The following is a 17645-nucleotide window of genomic DNA, read 5'->3' on the forward strand; positions in this document are numbered from 1 at the left end:
CCACTAGGACCTCACTTTTTGCTCGGGGACCCGCTGCGGCCAACAGTAGAGTGCGAATTGTGTTCTGCTGCGGTGTGGGGGCCTGAGATGTGGGGCAGAAGCTATTGAGACTACCTGGGCCCTCGGAAAATGATGACGCCCCGTGGGACGACTTGATGAGTTTCGCTCACCCTGAGAACCATTGGATTATTAACTATATGTAATAGATATGGCTATGTCTCCAGATTTCATTGAGCAAAGTTTAGACTCAGCAATGCATCGGTAAATTGTGTTGGACATTCTCACACGATCCTCTGCCAAAGGTTTTGGTGAGACTTCAGGAGTCTGCCTACCCTAGGGTAACTGGCAGTTAATTGACTGCGTGATGAAATAGTGAGCGAGCCCAAAATTGCCTCAATTCAACTTCAGGCAAACAATAGGTTTTGTTCAGATTTTGGCCTCTCAAATAGTAGCTTGGCCTGATAATGGAAATGCTCAGCCCACATGTGCAATATCTCCAAGAAGGCATGAGAATAAAACCTAATATATGCTTAGTCCCCGAGAAAGATTGCCCTTTCATTTTCATATGTCAACACAGTGGCTGGTGATGGATGCAAGCTGCAAGAATCAGTTTGTGGGCACAGAAAAGGTTGATAAATATAAAAGGATTGAGCCTACTGAGCCGGCTTCACGCTCGGGTGAACACACTATTCTCTATACGTAGAAGCTAGCTGTTTTGCTTCTTACCGGGCCTCTCATGGATTTCCAGCCGTTTATAGCTATTAATTCGTTTTATATGCCTTAGACTACATCGATCTTGCTAGGTCGAAGTCAACTCAGCGGACCAATGTCACTGGCAGTGACATCTTCGGGGGGACAAGAATTTGAATGCCAACGGCTTGCCCGGAATACCACACAATTGCAGCGGCAAAGGAGAGAATCATTTTTAAGCTCAATACATCAAGATGAAGTCGCTTCAAGCATTGTCCAACATGCTCACAGAAAGCTCATTGTTGCGGCCTTGCAAGGAGAGGTCAAACAGTAACTGCAAACTGGCACCAGAGATGTATGTTGCAGGGGCCCGCACATGGAACCACATTTGTCTGCATCACTGACAGAATGACTCAATAGCTGGCCTCGGTGGCAAGCGAGATCTGCTGATTCAATTGTTCTAAGCCACATGAATAAATGAAGAAAGCCTCACCACATTTCATCACACTCCTTGAAGGGTAATAACATTTGAGTTGTGCTGCATCCTGGACACATGACCTCACAACCAAGGCATGATATATCGATTTCGGGTGGATTAGCCCAATCACTAACGAACAAACCGAAGAATACGTGCTCACGTACATATGCCCGACCCAGTCGTGGTTAGTGGCTGGGCTGCGCCTCTAGCAGCTGACCACGTGCATCCTCCGCGCCACCAACTTCGGCTGCCTGAAATTCACTCTTATATGCCAGACCGTTCGCATTCATGCTATGTTTCTTGACCCTTGGAATACATGTGGAACCATGAACCCTGATGTCTCACCCCCACAGAAGTCGTGTCATTCCTATATTTGACGTTTGCAAGTCCCGCAATGTCGACCTTCTCAGCTGCGGCACTCTCAGCACGGTGTCAGAGCATCCACGATCGTGTGATCTCGGCAGCGGCTGGTATCGGTGAGAGTGCTGCACAACGGCACGCCAGCGACTCCCCGCTCATCCAATTGTCTGCCAAGCTGAGGGAGCTAGGCGAAGCGGCATTGCAGCTGGGAAGCAAGCTGAGCGGCACGGAGCCCATTTCTCAGGATCTCCAAAACGCAATCAAAGACCGACTTGAGAAATGTGCGTCGGCTGAGGCGATCGTGGAAGAAGGGACCGCTGTCTCCAAGACTCGTCTGCTCCCGATCAGCCAGGACCTGTTGTCCAAATATAGTAGTTGGGCAAGTCTCGAGACTTCGGCAATGGAGAGCTTGGTAGAAGCTCTCGAGATGTAAGAATTCTAGCCGTGGGGAGTCTGCTGTTGATGAATATCTGATTGGTCCAGGAAAACCACGGATGGCCAGAACAAGCTCTTGAGTGGCCCAGAGTATCGCGCACTGATAGGAATCGCAGACACTGCATTCATGGCCGTTATCTCCAGCCAAACTGGCCCTTCTGGCATGGAGAGTGAGGCACCACCGCCCTTGGATGACGAACCACCGCCGCCCTACGACGAGGACACATCTGAACATGTGTCGGATGTGAAACAACCCGAACCTGTCGCACCGTCCACTGCAAGCCCATCATCTTCCAAAAGCGCGCCGCCAAAGAATCTGGTGGAGCTCTTCAGGGCTGTGACTGCTTCTTTCCGTCAGAAGCCGAAGCCTCTCGTCGCGGCTCTCTGTGAGGCGTGCGCCAGAGGCGACATCAAAAACGTCACCGCGCTCGTCTCAAATGGGGCGGATATCAACGGACGCAATCAAGATGGCAAGACACCCCTTGTCGTGGCCATCGAGAACAGACAGCTTCCTGTCTTTACCGAGCTACTGGAGCTTGGAGCGTCGAAGGACGTGAAAGACTCGGCAAAGAAGATGCCTCCTCTCTTCTGGGCGGCCTCGGTTGGGGACCTTCAAATGGCGAAGGTTCTCCTACAACATGGATGCAAACCGAACCAGAAGAATATGTATGGGCATGCCTATTTCTTGGACGTCATTGACAAGGGCGACGTGGACATGGTACAGCTCTTATTGGACCACGGGGCCAAGGCCAACACGACCGACCTGTACGGCCGGCCTGCCATTCATCACGCCTACTCGGCAAACAATCTGGCGATGTTGAAGCTGTTGCAGTCGCGCGGCGGCTCAGTCAACGCCAGCGACATGACCGGCTGCCCAATGATCATCCTCGCTCTGCAGGAAAATAAGGATGACATACTCAATTTCCTGATCGAGTACGGTGCGAATGTTAACGCCACAACAGCCACTGGTCTACCCCTGGTAGTTGAGGCGTTCACGAGGGGGCGCATCGACGTCGTCAAGACGTTGCTGGAACGAGGCGCCGACGCAAACGCCAAAGACCTCGTGGGGTCCAGCATGCTTATGAACGCGGCCAAATCTGACAAGCTGGAGGCGGACGCTCGAAAGGAGGTGATCAAAGCCCTTCTCAATCATGGCGCTAAACCCAACGACCGTGATGCGTGGGGGAAGTCCGTCGTCAGCTTCATAGTAGAGCGGGGGACCCTCAGTCTCGTGCCCCTTCTACTCGAGAACGGCCTCGACCCGAATCAACTGCTCTCTAATGGAGAGACCCTCTTGGAGTATGCTGCCAGGACTGATAATCAGGAGCTTGTCAGGGAAATATTCAGTTACGGTGCGAGACGTGATGTTGGCATTGCTCAGGTGCTGCACGCACGCGCCTTTGGTCTACCACTGATGGATCCACCGAGTCAAGGAACCGGGCCTTTCGTACGAGGTCCCATAGGGTGAAACTTCCTGTGAGATGTGAGGGTCGAATCGATCGCGGCAGTACTGTTAGGAATATAGGGCGTTTCGAGCTGAAGAGAAAGTGCATCTGGAGTTTCTTGACAACCGCAATGCGAGGTGCGAGGATTACGAGACATGAAGCTTACACAGAATATGAGTTTATGTTTAAGTAAGGTTTATAATGCGTAATCGGACGATCTTATTCCAATTCCCAACGTCTCGCCAGCGCCGTCTCATGGCGCCTTGACGGCTTCAATAGCAGCCTTCACAACCTCATCAAATGACCGCTGCGGAAGTTCTAGCAGGTCGTTCATTATGTTTCCCTCTTTCTCCAGATGTCCACCATATCTTCCCGTCACGAAACCAGTCTCAATCAGTGAGTAGATGGCCCCGCCATCCCCAGCCGCGATCGCTGCCTGCTTCTCCCGGATGAGCGACTCCGAGTCGATGACCTCCGTCTCGAGCTTCTCCCCAGTGAATCGCTCAATGGCCTCTAGCAATTGCTTCTGAGATATGGCAAAGTCGCTCAGCCAGACAACTTGGTTCTTCGTCTCCTCCCATTTCTTGGTAAGAGCATTCACGACTGCAAGAGCCGTATTCTCTTCCGTCGTCGTGCTGAACAAGCCCTCACCGTCGTCCCAGAAGACGAACTTCTTCTGCGCAAGGTGCATGCCGAGGAACTCGTGTGTGGCGCTCCACTTGAGCCACATCCCCACCGCAAACGACGTCCATTCCATGCGACCCTCCAGCGTGCGCAGGTAGTCCTGGACCTCGCCCTTCTCGCGGAAGACGGAGCAGAGCTCGCGTGCGGCCGGGTTGTTGTTGTTGAGGCCGTACTCGGAGGGTACAAAGCGCCTCACGCCCGCCTCGACAGCGGCGGAGATGATCCGCAGCTGGGTGCGAACGGCGAGTGTAGTTACGCAGTTGATGACTGCATCTTGGCTTTTGAAGGCGGCGACAAGTGAGTCGTGGGGGTAGTCGTCCGGGACGTTCACGACGCGAACTGATGGAGGAGCAACAATCTTGGTGGAGGACGCCCGCTGGAGGACTGTGACTGCTACTGAGGGGGTGCTGAGGAAGGCCTCGAGTAGGACGCTGCCTATGGCGCCAGATGCGCCAATAATGACAATGTTCTTGAATGGGGACGACATTATAATGGAAGATGTGCCTTCTGAGTGGTGCGCGGGTGATCGTATTAGATGTGGGAGCTGTTAGTCTGCATTCAATGTGGTGAAAAGGTCACCTTATAGGAAATCCGTCTCGTAGAGAGCCATTTATGATGGCTAAGGACTGGGTTGTGATGCTGCATGCCATCTAAGTCGTAGTGGTGCCTCATCTCGCTGCAAGTCGCTGTTAGGCGTTAATTCGGCACTGCGTTCAGTAATCGAAAAATACGCCCGTCACACCCCTGTTGTTTATCAACCAGTATAGTTGCAGACGTGAGGTCTTGTCTAGGCAAAGCCCCACGATATTCCTCCAGTGATGACCAAGCAGCTTGCTTTCCAAGTCGGCTGAAATGTGGCTGGGCATTGATCACTAAACATTTATTGCTAGCGCCGAGATGGAACGACGGCCTCATGGCTGTGAGTAAGCGCTCCCTGGCACACCCTATTCGTTGCGTCTTGATTCCATTTCTTTTCGAAACTAGACAGATCCAATATGCAGCAGTCGTACGATGGATACTGCCTTATCTTCGTGTTACATCCAGCCTATGTCTTATGAAGAAGTAGTTGCATCAACCGCTCGAAACGATTGCTGGAAGCCACAGAGCACGAAAAGGAACTGCAGTAAAGCATGTGTGCCAAGACGGCCCTCGGGATTCAGAGTTGACCTGACGACTCGACACTTCCTGATTCGCTTGCTCGCTTGCTTAAACCTGCATTATCAATCAGGCAGCTTCCAATTCTGCTGATGAATGCGGATTAAATACCAGCCTTAGAGGGGCTTTAACACAGCCAAGTCAACGGGTATTTAAATGCAGGTGATTTTGTGTGCAACATCAGAGTTGACAATTCTCGAGGACTTCTAACTACGTGACAAAAGCCGCTTGCAAAGGTTTTTACAAAGTTACTTACATTCAAAATTTTCCTGATCAGTCACTATGTCGACAACTTCCCGTCTCTTCGAGCCGCTCAAGATTGGCAACCTGACCTTGTCACACCGCGTGGGTCTAAGCCCCCTGACCCGCTACCGAGCATCAGACGATCATGTTCCGCTGGAGTTTGTCAAAGATTATTATGAGCAAAGAGCTTCGGTCCCCGGAACTCTGTTGATCACTGAGGGTACTTTTATATCTCCAGGGGACGGTGGCCACCCCAATGCCCCCGGGATCTACAACCAGAATCAAATCGACGCGTGGAAGGAGATCACAGACGCTGTGCACGCCAAAGGCAGCTACATTTTCTGCCAGCTTTGGGCTCTCGGCCGCGACGTCTATGCGGACGTGGCCGCCGCGGAGGGGATCAAGATCGTCAGCTCTGGCGACATTGGACTGGACGACGAGCGGCGGCCCACTCCCCTGACCACCGACGAGATCCAGGCCAGGGTGCGTAACTACGCCACAGCTGCCAAGAATGCCATCGCCGCTGGCTTCGATGGTGTTGAGCTGCACGGAGCCAACGGGTACCTGATCGATCAGTTCCTTTCAGACCGCACCAATAATCGGAATGACGAGTACGGTGGCAGCGTGGAGCGCCGCTCCCGATTTGCTGTCGAGGCTGTGACGGCTGTAAGGGATGCCGTGGGAGCCGAGAGGACCGGACTTCGCCTCAGCCCGTGGAGTGATTACAACCACATGAGGATGGATGATCCCGTCCCGCAGTTCACGGACGTTATTCGGCGGGTCAACCAGCTGGGCATAGCCTACGTCCACCTCATTGAGTCTAGGGTGCATGGAAACGTAGACTCTGAGGGCTCAGAAAGCCTGGCTTTCGCATTCAAGGAGTTCGATGGACCCGTGCTTGTGGCGGGCGGTTTCACGCCGGAATTAGCGAGGCAGGTGGTTGACAAGGAATTCCCGGAAAAGAACATCGTCATCATGTTTTGGAGATATTTCATCTCCACGCCAGATCTGCCTTTTAGGATTCGAAAAGGTCTGATTCCGAACCCCTACAACAGGGAGACATTCTACGCGCCTAAAACTAAGAGCGGTTATATCTATTATCCTTTCAGCCCGGAGTTCTCCCGCGAGATCGGTGGAGTGACAGCATAGGTTGCAGGTGGCGCTAAACAGAAATTGATTGTGGTTGTGATCCTTGCCACGGATCTTTGGATCCTCAATATCTCCCATCACCTGAAGGCGAGCTTTCTTACAAGACGGCCTGGACTGGTAATGGCTTTTGATCCTGGGTCACTTGCACGGCCGGCCAACCTTCCAACAAATTATCATTTTCTCGAATCACATTACCTCCCAGTCAACCAATAAATACTCACATTGAAGACTGAGAGGTTAGAGGAGAGAGGTAGTATTTGAAGTACAGAATGATCATTTGCTTAACAATCAAAAATGCGCGAAAGTGCCAGTTGATGGACCTTGGAGATACTGATTGCCATCGATCCGGACGGCTAAAGTCGTCGTCCTTGTGATCCCACCAAGCGCGCCGGAGGTCGAATGTTTCAGCCGCCCCATCTCTACATCCTGAGTAGTACTCACAGGTTCAACCTCGAAATATGGGCCCATGCCATGAAAACCGCTGTTGTTGCTCTGCTGCGCCCGCCTGCTGCTGGCTTTGCTGAAGTACGTATCTATCATGGCGGGGATGCGGAGGAGCAAAGGGCGAAGTGCGGCCGCTGAAGCCGCAAAGGTAGCCATGCCGAGTTCGATATCTGCCCAAAGGAGGAGGTCATAATGCAATCCTTTTGCACGTGCGCCCTCAGCCGTTTTGAGCCGGATGATTATTACAAGCTTGACAACTGTTGCGCTACTGGCACTATGAAGTCGACGAAGTGAATGGTGTTAGAAAATTTTAAGACCAGTTATTTGGATCTTGGAATCTGTCGACCTGGGGAAATGAACGAGAACACAGCCAAGCAAAAGTTGAGAACAACTTACAATATTCCCATTCCAAGCAATAGAAGAACGCTAAACTTTAATTTCAGACTCATCTGAATGTTCCAGAGGATATAGACCGGCAGTAACGCGTAGAAATAATCGATGATGATGTTTGTGCTCGTCCTGAAGTAGCCGACAAACAAGCACGTCTTGGACCCAGCGTAATTACTTGATCCCCCAGACGCACACAGCCACGAGGCATACAGAGTCATCACGATGGTCCATGCGATGACAACAACCATGGAGAGATACAGGAGCCATCGCAGCGCCCTTTTTGTGACAATGCGGAGCAGGATGCAAGCTACCGCTAGCTTGACGAGACCTGCACATATGTAAATGGTGAGCTGGTTCGCAAACAATAACTAGTCACGTTTGGTTACTGACAACCGCCGAATAACACAAAATTTTGTGGGTAATGGAATCACTAGAGCTCACGTCGGTCGCTTTGGCATTGTCGTAGCGAGGGTGCTTCTCGCCCGCAGGCGCCGCGTAACCCCAGTACATAGATGCGGACTCCAAGCCGCAGTGTATCACGTATCCGCTCTAAGAAATTGACGTCAGAACAGTGATTTTTCGTGATGAGGATGCCTGGTGCGTTGTAGCCGAGCCTTGAGTACGCGAAAATCGGCAGAGCCACGGTAGAACTCACAAATACGAGGCATAGCATCAAGTCATCCATTCCTATAGCGCGCGTGAGAAGCTTGACACGCACGTAAAGACGAGCTGCAATCGCTGCAGTGTTGATGACGAGGAATACCACCATCGCCGCGATCAAGCTATCACGATAGCTGGCCATTTTTGGAAGTTGCAAGGCGCTGGTGTGGTTCCGCAGAATATGTGGTCCCGTCATATAGTGTCAAACGCTCATTCTAAAGTGCCTGTAGGACATTAGACAACAAAGAGTGGTGGACCTAGTGTGACGAGCAAGCGCAATAAATATCTCTCCTGTTAACCCGAGGGCGGAAGATGGAGAGGGACAAGCATTTCTAGCACTGACGACTTTATGATCACGGACGAGAGATGGGAGCTGGGTACATCCAAGGCAGCCATTTACCACATGCTCAGGACTCAGCGCGCGGCTCTTACAGATTTTATCAAGCGAATATGTGACCCCGGGGACCCGTGGACAGCTTACGGCTGACGGCGCAAGGGTTATTGCCCCACGACCTCGACAAGATGGCTGTATCGAACATCGGCCGCTAATGAGCGCCGTGGTGAGATAGTTGCATAGATGTCAGCTTGCCTGGAGGCCTGATCGGAACCCGGGGATCGTTGCAACATTGTGCAACCCTTCCATACTCAACTCCATCATTCAACAACAATATCATAGGCGCTTCATTGCGGGCTGACGGCCTAGATGAACCCGCATGCAGAAGATTCGCTAGCCCTCGCAGATCATAGGGCCGTCGGGATCTTATACTACCCCAAGTGTGCAGAAAGGTGAACTGGTGCCCGACTAACGCATTAAGCAGCTCCAAGGATATGCAAGTGTGGCACACCCGCACCCATGGACTCCGACTTTGGGTGGGAGCTGGGACTCTGGCTTCGTCATGACCTTGACCCAAGTTTGATTTTACAGATAAACGGATTTTGGCCAGACTTCTCCAATTTGGCTAACAAGGTTACCAACAGTCGCGCAAAGTTTGCTAAGAAACATCAAATGTCCACTGTAAGTTGACGGAACTTGATGCAAGGAAAGGGAGTGGACAGCCAGTGAGCCTGCGGACACAGATCAAGAATAATATAGGGTCAGCAAGCGACCGAATCAGCGCCCTTGGAGATTAATATGATCAATCAAAATGGTGGCGAAATAGAGACGTCGCACGAGGTGTTGGCCGTCAGCAGCCAATGACACGAAAGTGCCGGTTCATCTTTGCCAGCTACTACCTTGCCACAGCTGAAAGGAAGCCCTTGCTGGCTCTTCGGCACCTGCTTGTCGGCTCATCCTTGAATCTCCCCGCAAGTTGCTGTCCCGGGCTGGCTTAGTTGAAGTCGCTAGTGTGTGTACATATCTGCTATTTTAACTTTACGTCTTCCGGGCAAAATGAGTTCCTGCCACTGCCGTCACGTTCTTAATATAAGCAGTTCAAGTTACGCAGACATGAGGGTCTCGATTGGGCGACCGGCCCTCGGCGCTATACTCGTCATCATTCAACCAACACTGGCAGCGGCCGTACTCCCACACAATGATACACATCACTCGATCTGTATGGCCTCCAGTCTCATTGCACGGAACGATGGCATAATGACCGGAGAAGGAGGATCTTCCGAGCCCCTCCAAGCTGGATTCACGCAGAAGGCCTTCACTGCCCTACTCGACCTGTATCCTGGAAACGAGAAAATAAAGGGGTATATTGCCGCGAGCGTTGACTCTGTCCTACCGTATCTGTCAAATGCAACTGAAGACGCGCTGAGTTATCCCCTCGATCGGCTTTCAAATGGGAATGCCATGCTTTCTTTGTCTCAAAGATCGGATGCTCAGACATCCTCGTACATATCGGGGCTGGAGGCTCTGCGGCTCAGTATCGACCTAAATCGTCGGAACCAGGAGGAGGGCTTGTGGTACTACACCTATCCATATTGGAGCTACCTGGACGGCATGTACTCTTTGGCGCCATTTTACACGCTGTACACGGTTACGTCGGATAACGCAACAACCCTCAACACGACCGCGCTTGATGACATGGCCCACCAGATCAACCTCCTCTGGGACCATTGCCTCGATGAGAACTCGGGCCTCCTGGTGCATGGATACGACGCGAGTGGCACAGCTGTGTGGGCTGATCCTGTCACAGGCGCCAGCCCACACGTATGGGGTCGGAGTCTCGGGTGGTATGTCATGGCGCTAGTGGACACGCTTGAGGTTATCCAGGACCAACCCCAGACCTGCCAGTACAGGGAGCCGCTGCTCCAGAAGTTCCAGTCCCTCGCGGATGCGGTGATCCGGGCAGTGGACTCAGACACGGGCGGCTGGTGGCAGGTCCTGGACCAACCCGGCCGCGAGGGGAACTACATTGAGTCGAGCGGCAGCGCCATGTTCACATATGCGCTGCTCAAGGGCGCAAGGTTGGGGTATTACAAACCTGGAAATACGTCAGCCGTTTCGATAGAGGTCGCGAAGAGAGCATACAACTACTTGAGTGAGAGTTTTGTCGTGTACGAGGGAGATGGTACTCTTGGATACAATGGAACCGTGGCTGTGTGCAGCTTGAACTCTACGGCTTCGTACGAGGTAAGTGGAATACTTTCCGTTGGAGTCTCAAGACGGCATCTGACATGGCCCTGCAGTACTACGTTTCCCAGCCCATCAAGTATAACAGTGTGCTCGGCTCTGCTGCGTACATTCTTGCTTCCCTCGAGATCGAGCGTCTCGAGGGACAGGTGCATTGAAGCTTGAGCGGCCCCCTGGAACTTGGAAGTGGCATAAACGATGATTTCCACAATGCAGCCATGCATAGAATACCCTAGGTATACTTGTGCAAAATTAATGTAGATCAATTACTCCGTACATAGAAATTCAATGTCACGCTTGGAAGCTTCATGTTGGGGAACAGGCACATGCGTACGTATTGATTAAGAACTACTGAAACTATTTGGATCAGCATTTGGACAACGCACCTGGGAATCCAAGTGTTCAAGATATGGAACACATAGCCAACCGTATGAGTCGCAGTTCGGACATGCTTGCATGGCTGGGTATCGATTTGAGATCTGAGATAACTAATGCTGTATAAGGGCACACTATTACCAAATCAAATTCCACCGAACGTCCTCCCACCCTTCCCTCCTCTTTATGCACACTCCAGCCTTTCGTCTCGGTTTCGGTACGCCCTCTCCCATTAGATTCGCAATTGGACACGGCGGCTGCGTCTCGGGCGAAAGACCGCTGATGGTAAACCCAAGCGCGAGGGTCACAAGCAAGCCCGCATTCTCAGCGTACGCAAAACCTCTCCCGGGGCATAAATGTTTCCCACCCCCGAACGGGAAATAAGCCGCAGGGGCCTTGATCAGGCCGGGCGCCCCTGAAGTCTTGAGCCATCGGGCTGGCTCAAACTCGCTCGGGTCCGCCGGGCCCCACACCTCTGGCAGGCGATGTGAGATAGACGTCGGGATGTGCACTGTCGATCCAGCGCGGAGCAGGGTGCCGTCAGGGAGCGTGGTGTCGCTCATGGCATGCCTGAATCCGGTGGTCGTGTTGCAGAGGCGAAGCGCCTCCCGCTGGATAGCTGTGAGGTACGGGCACCGCGCCTCATCTGTGAGTAGTGATGCTCGCACATTGGCCTGCCGTCTGGGTGCGGGTCTTCCCTCGCTCTCACCAGTCTTCTTTGGCTGATCTTCTATGGGCACGATATCAACCACGCCTTGCACCTCAGCCCTCAACCGGTCAACGACTCCCGGGCGCGCAAAAACATTGACGATGATCCAGAAGAGCAGGGGTACGCTGTTGTTCGTGCCCGCAAAGACCATCGTCAGCTCCATGCGCCCGATCTCAGAGTCGTTGAATCCCAGACCGCGAAAGACTCGGTGTCGCAGAAGAGTGATGTCGGCTGTTTGCTCGGGAAATTCTTCTTCGGTCTTGTGTTGACGGTAGTATTCTGCTAGGGCAGTTTGCACACGGATACGAGCCCTGTTTCCTTTCGGTGCCAACAGCCAAGGAAGAATACCAGATGCCAAGTAAGGGAGATTTTCATCGAATTTCCTAACGCAAAATGATCAGTAAAGTTGAGTTGCCGTCCATAGCCTGAGGTCCAGCGGAGATATACCACAAATCATCGATCAAAGTCAGGTCATCTCGAAATATGTTATCCTTCAGTCCGTAAAGCGCATCTGTGACGGCGAGCGTCATTGTTCTTTTGAGGTAGCCGAACAAGTCTGATATCTCCACTTGTTCGTTTACTGACAAGTCGATCTGATGGCATAGCTTGCTGACCTCTCCAGTCATCGAAAGCAGTCCAGTTGCAGCCATACGACTCATTGGCTCAGCAGAAACAGCGGTGGGCAGAGTGTGGAAGAAGGCGCGCGATATTGTGCCATCTCTGAGCAGCTTGAGGCTGCGCCCTTCTAAGTTGGCCAAGGCCTGGCTTGCCAGCACAACGAAGGGTTCGAAAGACAGATCCTTGTTCCGAAGGGCTGCCTGAGCAAGAGATGGCGAGAATATCACGTAGACCTTATGGCCAAAGATAGACAGTGTCGCTCCCTGAAGTTGGCGACCGGTCTTTCGAAACAGGCTCATATAGTATCCGGATCCAGAGACCAGCATTCCCAAGAGGTGTCCAAGAAGTGGTACTCCTGACGAGAGGAGAACAGGCTCGCTGGGAGCGACATCGACCTTAGAAGCATGGCGCTTGATCAACCACAACGACGCAAATATGGCGAGGAGCAGATATGTCGGCCATTGTGTTGCTGACGCGGACAATGTGAGTCCGAATGCTGATTCCATCTTTGAACAAGTTGCCGCTAGCCAGAGGATAGGACAGGCCGGTGAAACTCTATTCTTTCTGGCGCCGGCTGCCGAAGCAAAAATTAAAACTCAGATTGAGTCGGAAAGCATGTTGTTGATGAGAAAGGTGCGTCTCCAGTTTAAGCACAAAAATGCACAAGCCTTGGACATGTTGAAAACCCTCGTGAGGTGCACAGTTGTAGTATAAACGCCGGAACTAAGCTGGATCAAGTCAGATAGCCGCAATCGACACGTGAATGGGAAGGTGGTAGCCCATCAGAATTCGTATTGCAAGGTTGCATCAACACTGGCATTTTATGCAACGGGCAAGACCTTGTTGAATAATGAAGGCCGCCGAGCCGGGAACGGTCTACCAAACTAGGTACCATGGCAAATGGTATGTGTCTTGGCAGCTAAGAGCGGGTCTTGGTCTTCCAATTGGCATGCTCGTGATCAGTGGAACTCTGGTGCAGTCACTTGTCACAAAAGATTACCGGTACGGAGTATAGAAACTTGAAACTTCCCCTGTCGCCGTGTAGCCGAGGCCTGTAACAGGCTTAGCACAAGGGCCCCAGGCCATCCATCCCAGTCGCCCACAGGAACGCGTTTATTACGCGTTTAGACAACCACAACCACACCCATGTCTTCAGATCGACTTGTATCCACAATATGATTCGAATGGTGAATGTTCCCTGTTATGTAAAGAAAATAGATGACAATAGCATTTCTGAAATATTTCTCTTCGCCTTGGTGGGGTCTTGAAGATAGGTCACATTTCTTCTCCACGGGCTGCTCGTCTGTGCTGTCACCCTTGCCCGCCCCCTCCTCAACGCCGAGATCGTTTCTTAGTCTGCGGTCTTCCCTCGCAGTGTGGGTATTCAATGGCCACCATGCGGTTGCCAAATAAGTCTGCTAGCTTCCCAGATCCACCTCATATCCCCTGCCATGGTGTAGGTACAATATCCCATCGTGTAGCAAGTTCATTGCGCAGGCGGAAAGATCACCATGACATCTGGGGACGTTCGCTCTTGGCACGGCTCTTTTCTGCATAAATTGTGCAATGGAAATTGTGTATATCGTCCGAGCCGGGGTATCATAGCGACGGTACCTAGGTAGTTGGCGCTCAACATCCAGTTGAACAACATGGGGGCAATCCAGGCCCACTCAAGTGAGTTATAGAGGACCAATCAATTAACGGCCCAGGGGGCTCAGCCATACATTTTGGCTAGTCGAGAGACTGACGACGGGCCCTTGACCACCAGCACTTGTAATTCCGCGCTTATTTGCATTTCTGAATTTTTAATGAGTTGGTCATTGAGATACCCGTTTAAATTCACAAGATTCATCCCCTCCCAGTGGCCCCTTCAAGAAGAGTTCTCAAGTTCTTAATGTCATAATATCATCTAATCTGATCGAGCTCATCTAGGTTACTAGATAAGTAGATAAACTTAATCAGTGTAAGCAGTCTATGTATCCAGGTAGAAATATATGATTTTCAAATGGAAAACTTTTGAGTGTTGAAGGGAATAGATGCTCATAGGAATTATGGAAGCCTCTAATTAACAGTGGGTGTCCACTTCCTGGGCAGTTGATGTTAGCGGCCCATCTATTAATACAGACTGGCACTCTGCGTCCGTCTGGCGCGTTTACGGTCCTAAAGGGAGGCGGCCCCGCCGTTCATGGGGCCTATCGTACAGGTTATGCAAGACCTGCTTCTACAGCTCTGGATTTGACCGCTGTCAAACACCCCTAGTATCATGCCCTCAGCGCTAGCCAAAAATATCTGGTAATTATTTTCCCACGATCCCATGCTTAAAGAACAAGACTGACATTGTAGATAAGCTGCAAGAGATGCCACTTTCGAAAGGTACAGCACCCACCCTCTCGATACGTTGCCCACACTCGGAGCTCGCTGGCTCGGCACCCGACCGCGCAGCTCCAGTGTTCACGCACAGAGCCGTGCTAGAACTGCGCCACGGCCAGACAGACGTACACCGTGACGTCGACCGAAAACGACGGTCTGCTACCAACGAGTATGTGACCAGCCTAGAGAACCAGGTGGCCTGGCTCGAGTCATTCATCTGTAGACTCCGATCAGCACCGGCCGACGAAGGGGACGGCATGCTGCAGAGCGTGTCGCTTAGGATCACCTGCCGGGCCTATAGCCATCAGCATCAAAGTCCAGCCCTGACGTATTTAGTAGTGGCGAGGAGCACTTAACGGCAGTTTTGACTTTGTGAACCAGAACACAAGACCCTCATCCATGAGTCCATCATTTCAGTACTCCTAACTGAGCATATCGTCATTGGCCGGCAAATGTCCTTGGTGCCAGTGTGAACGGCAAAATACATAGATATCAGTAACGACAATGGAAGCAGATATTACAAATTCCAGGCACTAATGGAGAAAGCCGCCTCATGGGTGGGGGCAAAATCCTGATTAATTGTTTTCTGGTACATTAGGCATAGCTCTTGCAGCCAGGGCATTACTCTATTACTCTTCTCTCCCCAACAGGACCACGGTCAAGTGACCATCAGACGCAATTTCATCTCCATGGCGACCTCAAGCTCAAGCCGCGGTCTTCTCACCCTTCGCAGTCTCAGCCAGTCCCTCCACCGGGATCACAGCGTCAGTGCTCTCAAAGACGTCACCCTTCTTCATACCGAGCTGGCGAGTATCGTAACCGTTCTCCTCCAGGTAAGCGCGGAAGCGTTCGTCCTCGAGCTGGATGGTGTCCTGGCCGATGTGCGGCAGGCAGAACAGGACGAGGCCGGCAGACAAGATGCACAGCGACGAGGAAACCCAGAAGGGGTACTGGGCCGAGGCAACCTCATTGTCGCCTCCGGCTGCTATGATGTATGGGAATACTGAAAGGCAATGATTAGCAGAATGACTCGGACCTCGCCAGCTGCTCAAGTGTCAATGAACCTACCCCAGGTACCGATGAACGCGCCGATTTTGCCGATGGCAGCGGCGATTCCGTAATATTTGCCTTGGATGTAAGTCAGCATGCAGTCGAGGGACGCCGTATCGCCAAAGAGAGATGGGTCCCTTGCCTCGAATTCCGGTAGCACATGTCTTGGCGGCGAGGAGGCCGATGTTGTTTCCGGGCCCGAACTCGCCCAGGGCGAGGAACACGCCGTACACGACCACGAACCCGCCGACCATGCCGGGCTGCGAGAGGTTGAAGTAGTCACCAGCCATGATGAATCCGACGATGGCTTGGAGGAAGACACCAATAGCCAGCGCGTACCTCGGGCCAAGCCAGTCGGAGGCCGGGGCGCCGAGCATGGTTCCGGGAATGTAGAACAGGTTGATGACCGTGTTCCAGCCAAACACCGTAGTCAGCGGGGCCGTGTCGCCGTAGATGTTGCTCAGAATCGTGGACGAGTAAATCCCAAACGAGTAGGTTGAGAACTAAGCGCTACGCATTAGGTTCACTGGCACTTGAACAAACACGGCCGAGCTGGACTCACATCGTAGATAAACCAAATTAAAGAGACAATAAATAAACGCCATCCGTACATCTTGAACGACAGCATGTAGGGTGTCTTGGCATATCGCATCGAGTTCTTGGTGGAAGCCTCGGGCTCCTTCACGAACAGACGCAGGATGAACAGGATGATAGGGAACACGACGCCGATGCCCAAGCTGGTGCGCCAGATAGTGCTGTAATGGCTGTTTTGGCAGGCGGCGGCAACTACGTACGGGACAAAGGCTACTGGCTGTTAGATGCTTACTGTCACGACATACGCGAGGTTCTGAAGGTAAACAAACCGCCAATCACGAATCCCTGGCTCACCAGTCAGCATAAACGAGTCAAGTTTGGGACCAGGGATGTTGAAGTCAGCAGTCTTCTTACCCAGTCGATCATAGTATTGGTGAACATGATGAACCAGAGGTTTCTGGAGCCGGACTTGAGTTCGCCAGTAGACTCAGCTGCACCGACACTGCCTGCGGGGTATTCGCCTCCGATGCCGATGCCGACCTTTCAAGGCGAGATAACGTTAATGAGGGACATGTTTGCAAGGCCGGATGTGCTACTCACGAAGAAACGCCATGCGGTGAGGATGTTGAACATGCCAACGGCGTCACCCTTGTAGTAAGAGCCCGCAGCGAGGGCGGTAAACACCATCAAGATGATGGTCGAGATAAGCAGCGAGTTGGTGCGCGACCAGTGGTCCGCAAGCCATCCAAAAGCCAGCATGCCCACGACGGTGCCAGCAAAGGCGATGTCGTTGACATACTTCTTGGCGTTCGAGTCCTTGTACAGATCGCCATACTGCAGGCCAAGCACGGTGGAGACGGATCCGATGACCTAGACCGGCCAAGAGCATGCCGCGACGGTTAGCAAGAACTAAGCTTTCTGAACCCCGGGCCGCCGAACCTTGGCGGGGATGCAAGCCAAGCAGCCCGTCCGGCGGTACGGGGCCAGCCAAGTCCGGGGCTTCGGGAGGGGGCCGCTCACGTTGTTGATGTATCCGTCCGAGAACAGACCGGCGCCGCAGGCGATGACGGGCACGATGGCCTTTCGGAACGGCTGTCGGGGCGCGTCGACGGCGGCCGGGCCCTGCTGGGCCGAGGCCTCGGACTCGGCCGACTTCTTCCTGCGGAAGTTGAGCATGATGCGTGAGAGAGGAGACGGCTTGGGGGACTTTGGGAGCCGGCTTGGGAGTGCGAGAGGGAGACGCGCGTATTGTGCAAATCAGCTCGAGGGTTGAAGAAG

General features: G+C 52.5%; 6 protein-coding genes across 6 annotated transcripts; 3 read left to right on the forward strand and 3 right to left on the reverse strand.

Moving 5' to 3' along the window:
* Nucleotides 1-1388: 1388 nt before the first annotated feature.
* On the forward strand, nt 1389-3832 carry KVR01_004346 (uncharacterized protein). Its single transcript, XM_044789031.1, has 2 exons — nt 1389-1957; nt 2012-3832. Exons 1-2 carry the CDS (start codon nt 1563-1565, stop codon nt 3429-3431), a joined length of 1815 nt encoding a protein of 604 aa, XP_044646510.1. The 5' UTR covers nt 1389-1562; the 3' UTR covers nt 3432-3832.
* A 1697-nt stretch (nt 3833-5529) lies between these two features.
* On the forward strand, nt 5530-6639 carry KVR01_004466 (uncharacterized protein; the record flags this gene model as incomplete). The annotated part of the gene is made up of 1 exon (XM_044786445.1): nt 5530-6639. One exon carries the CDS (start codon nt 5530-5532, stop codon nt 6637-6639), a length of 1110 nt encoding a protein of 369 aa, XP_044646630.1.
* Nucleotides 6640-6927: 288 nt separating this feature from the next.
* KVR01_004350 (uncharacterized protein) lies at nt 6928-8275 on the reverse strand (the record flags this gene model as incomplete). The annotated part of the gene is made up of 4 exons (XM_044792466.1): nt 6928-7357; nt 7480-7841; nt 7915-8022; nt 8129-8275. The coding sequence occupies 4 exons, from the start codon at nt 8273-8275 to the stop codon at nt 6928-6930; spliced, it is 1047 nt and encodes a 348-aa protein (XP_044646514.1).
* A 1305-nt stretch (nt 8276-9580) lies between these two features.
* KVR01_004485 (uncharacterized protein) lies at nt 9581-10869 on the forward strand (the record flags this gene model as incomplete). The annotated part of the gene is made up of 2 exons (XM_044795016.1): nt 9581-10711; nt 10768-10869. The coding sequence occupies 2 exons, from the start codon at nt 9581-9583 to the stop codon at nt 10867-10869; spliced, it is 1233 nt and encodes a 410-aa protein (XP_044646649.1).
* Nucleotides 10870-11223: 354 nt separating this feature from the next.
* On the reverse strand, nt 11224-13051 carry KVR01_004179 (uncharacterized protein; the record flags this gene model as incomplete). The annotated part of the gene is made up of 2 exons (XM_044783545.1): nt 12243-13051; nt 11224-12178 (listed from the first exon to the last, which is right to left on the reverse strand). The coding sequence occupies exons 1-2, from the start codon at nt 12917-12919 to the stop codon at nt 11224-11226; spliced, it is 1632 nt and encodes a 543-aa protein (XP_044646343.1). The 5' UTR covers nt 12920-13051.
* A 2295-nt stretch (nt 13052-15346) lies between these two features.
* KVR01_004100 (uncharacterized protein) lies at nt 15347-17645 on the reverse strand. The gene is made up of 8 exons (XM_044791970.1): nt 17388-17645; nt 16968-17237; nt 16782-16907; nt 16697-16712; nt 16396-16637; nt 15976-16336; nt 15852-15911; nt 15347-15786 (listed from the first exon to the last, which is right to left on the reverse strand). Exons 1-8 carry the CDS (start codon nt 17541-17543, stop codon nt 15488-15490), a joined length of 1530 nt encoding a protein of 509 aa, XP_044646264.1. The 5' UTR covers nt 17544-17645; the 3' UTR covers nt 15347-15487.

The sequence above is a fragment of the Diaporthe batatas genome (genome assembly GCF_019321695.1).
Source record: "Diaporthe batatas strain CRI 302-4 chromosome Unknown Contig00004, whole genome shotgun sequence".
NCBI classification, from domain to species: Eukaryota; Fungi; Ascomycota; class Sordariomycetes; order Diaporthales; family Diaporthaceae; genus Diaporthe; species Diaporthe batatas.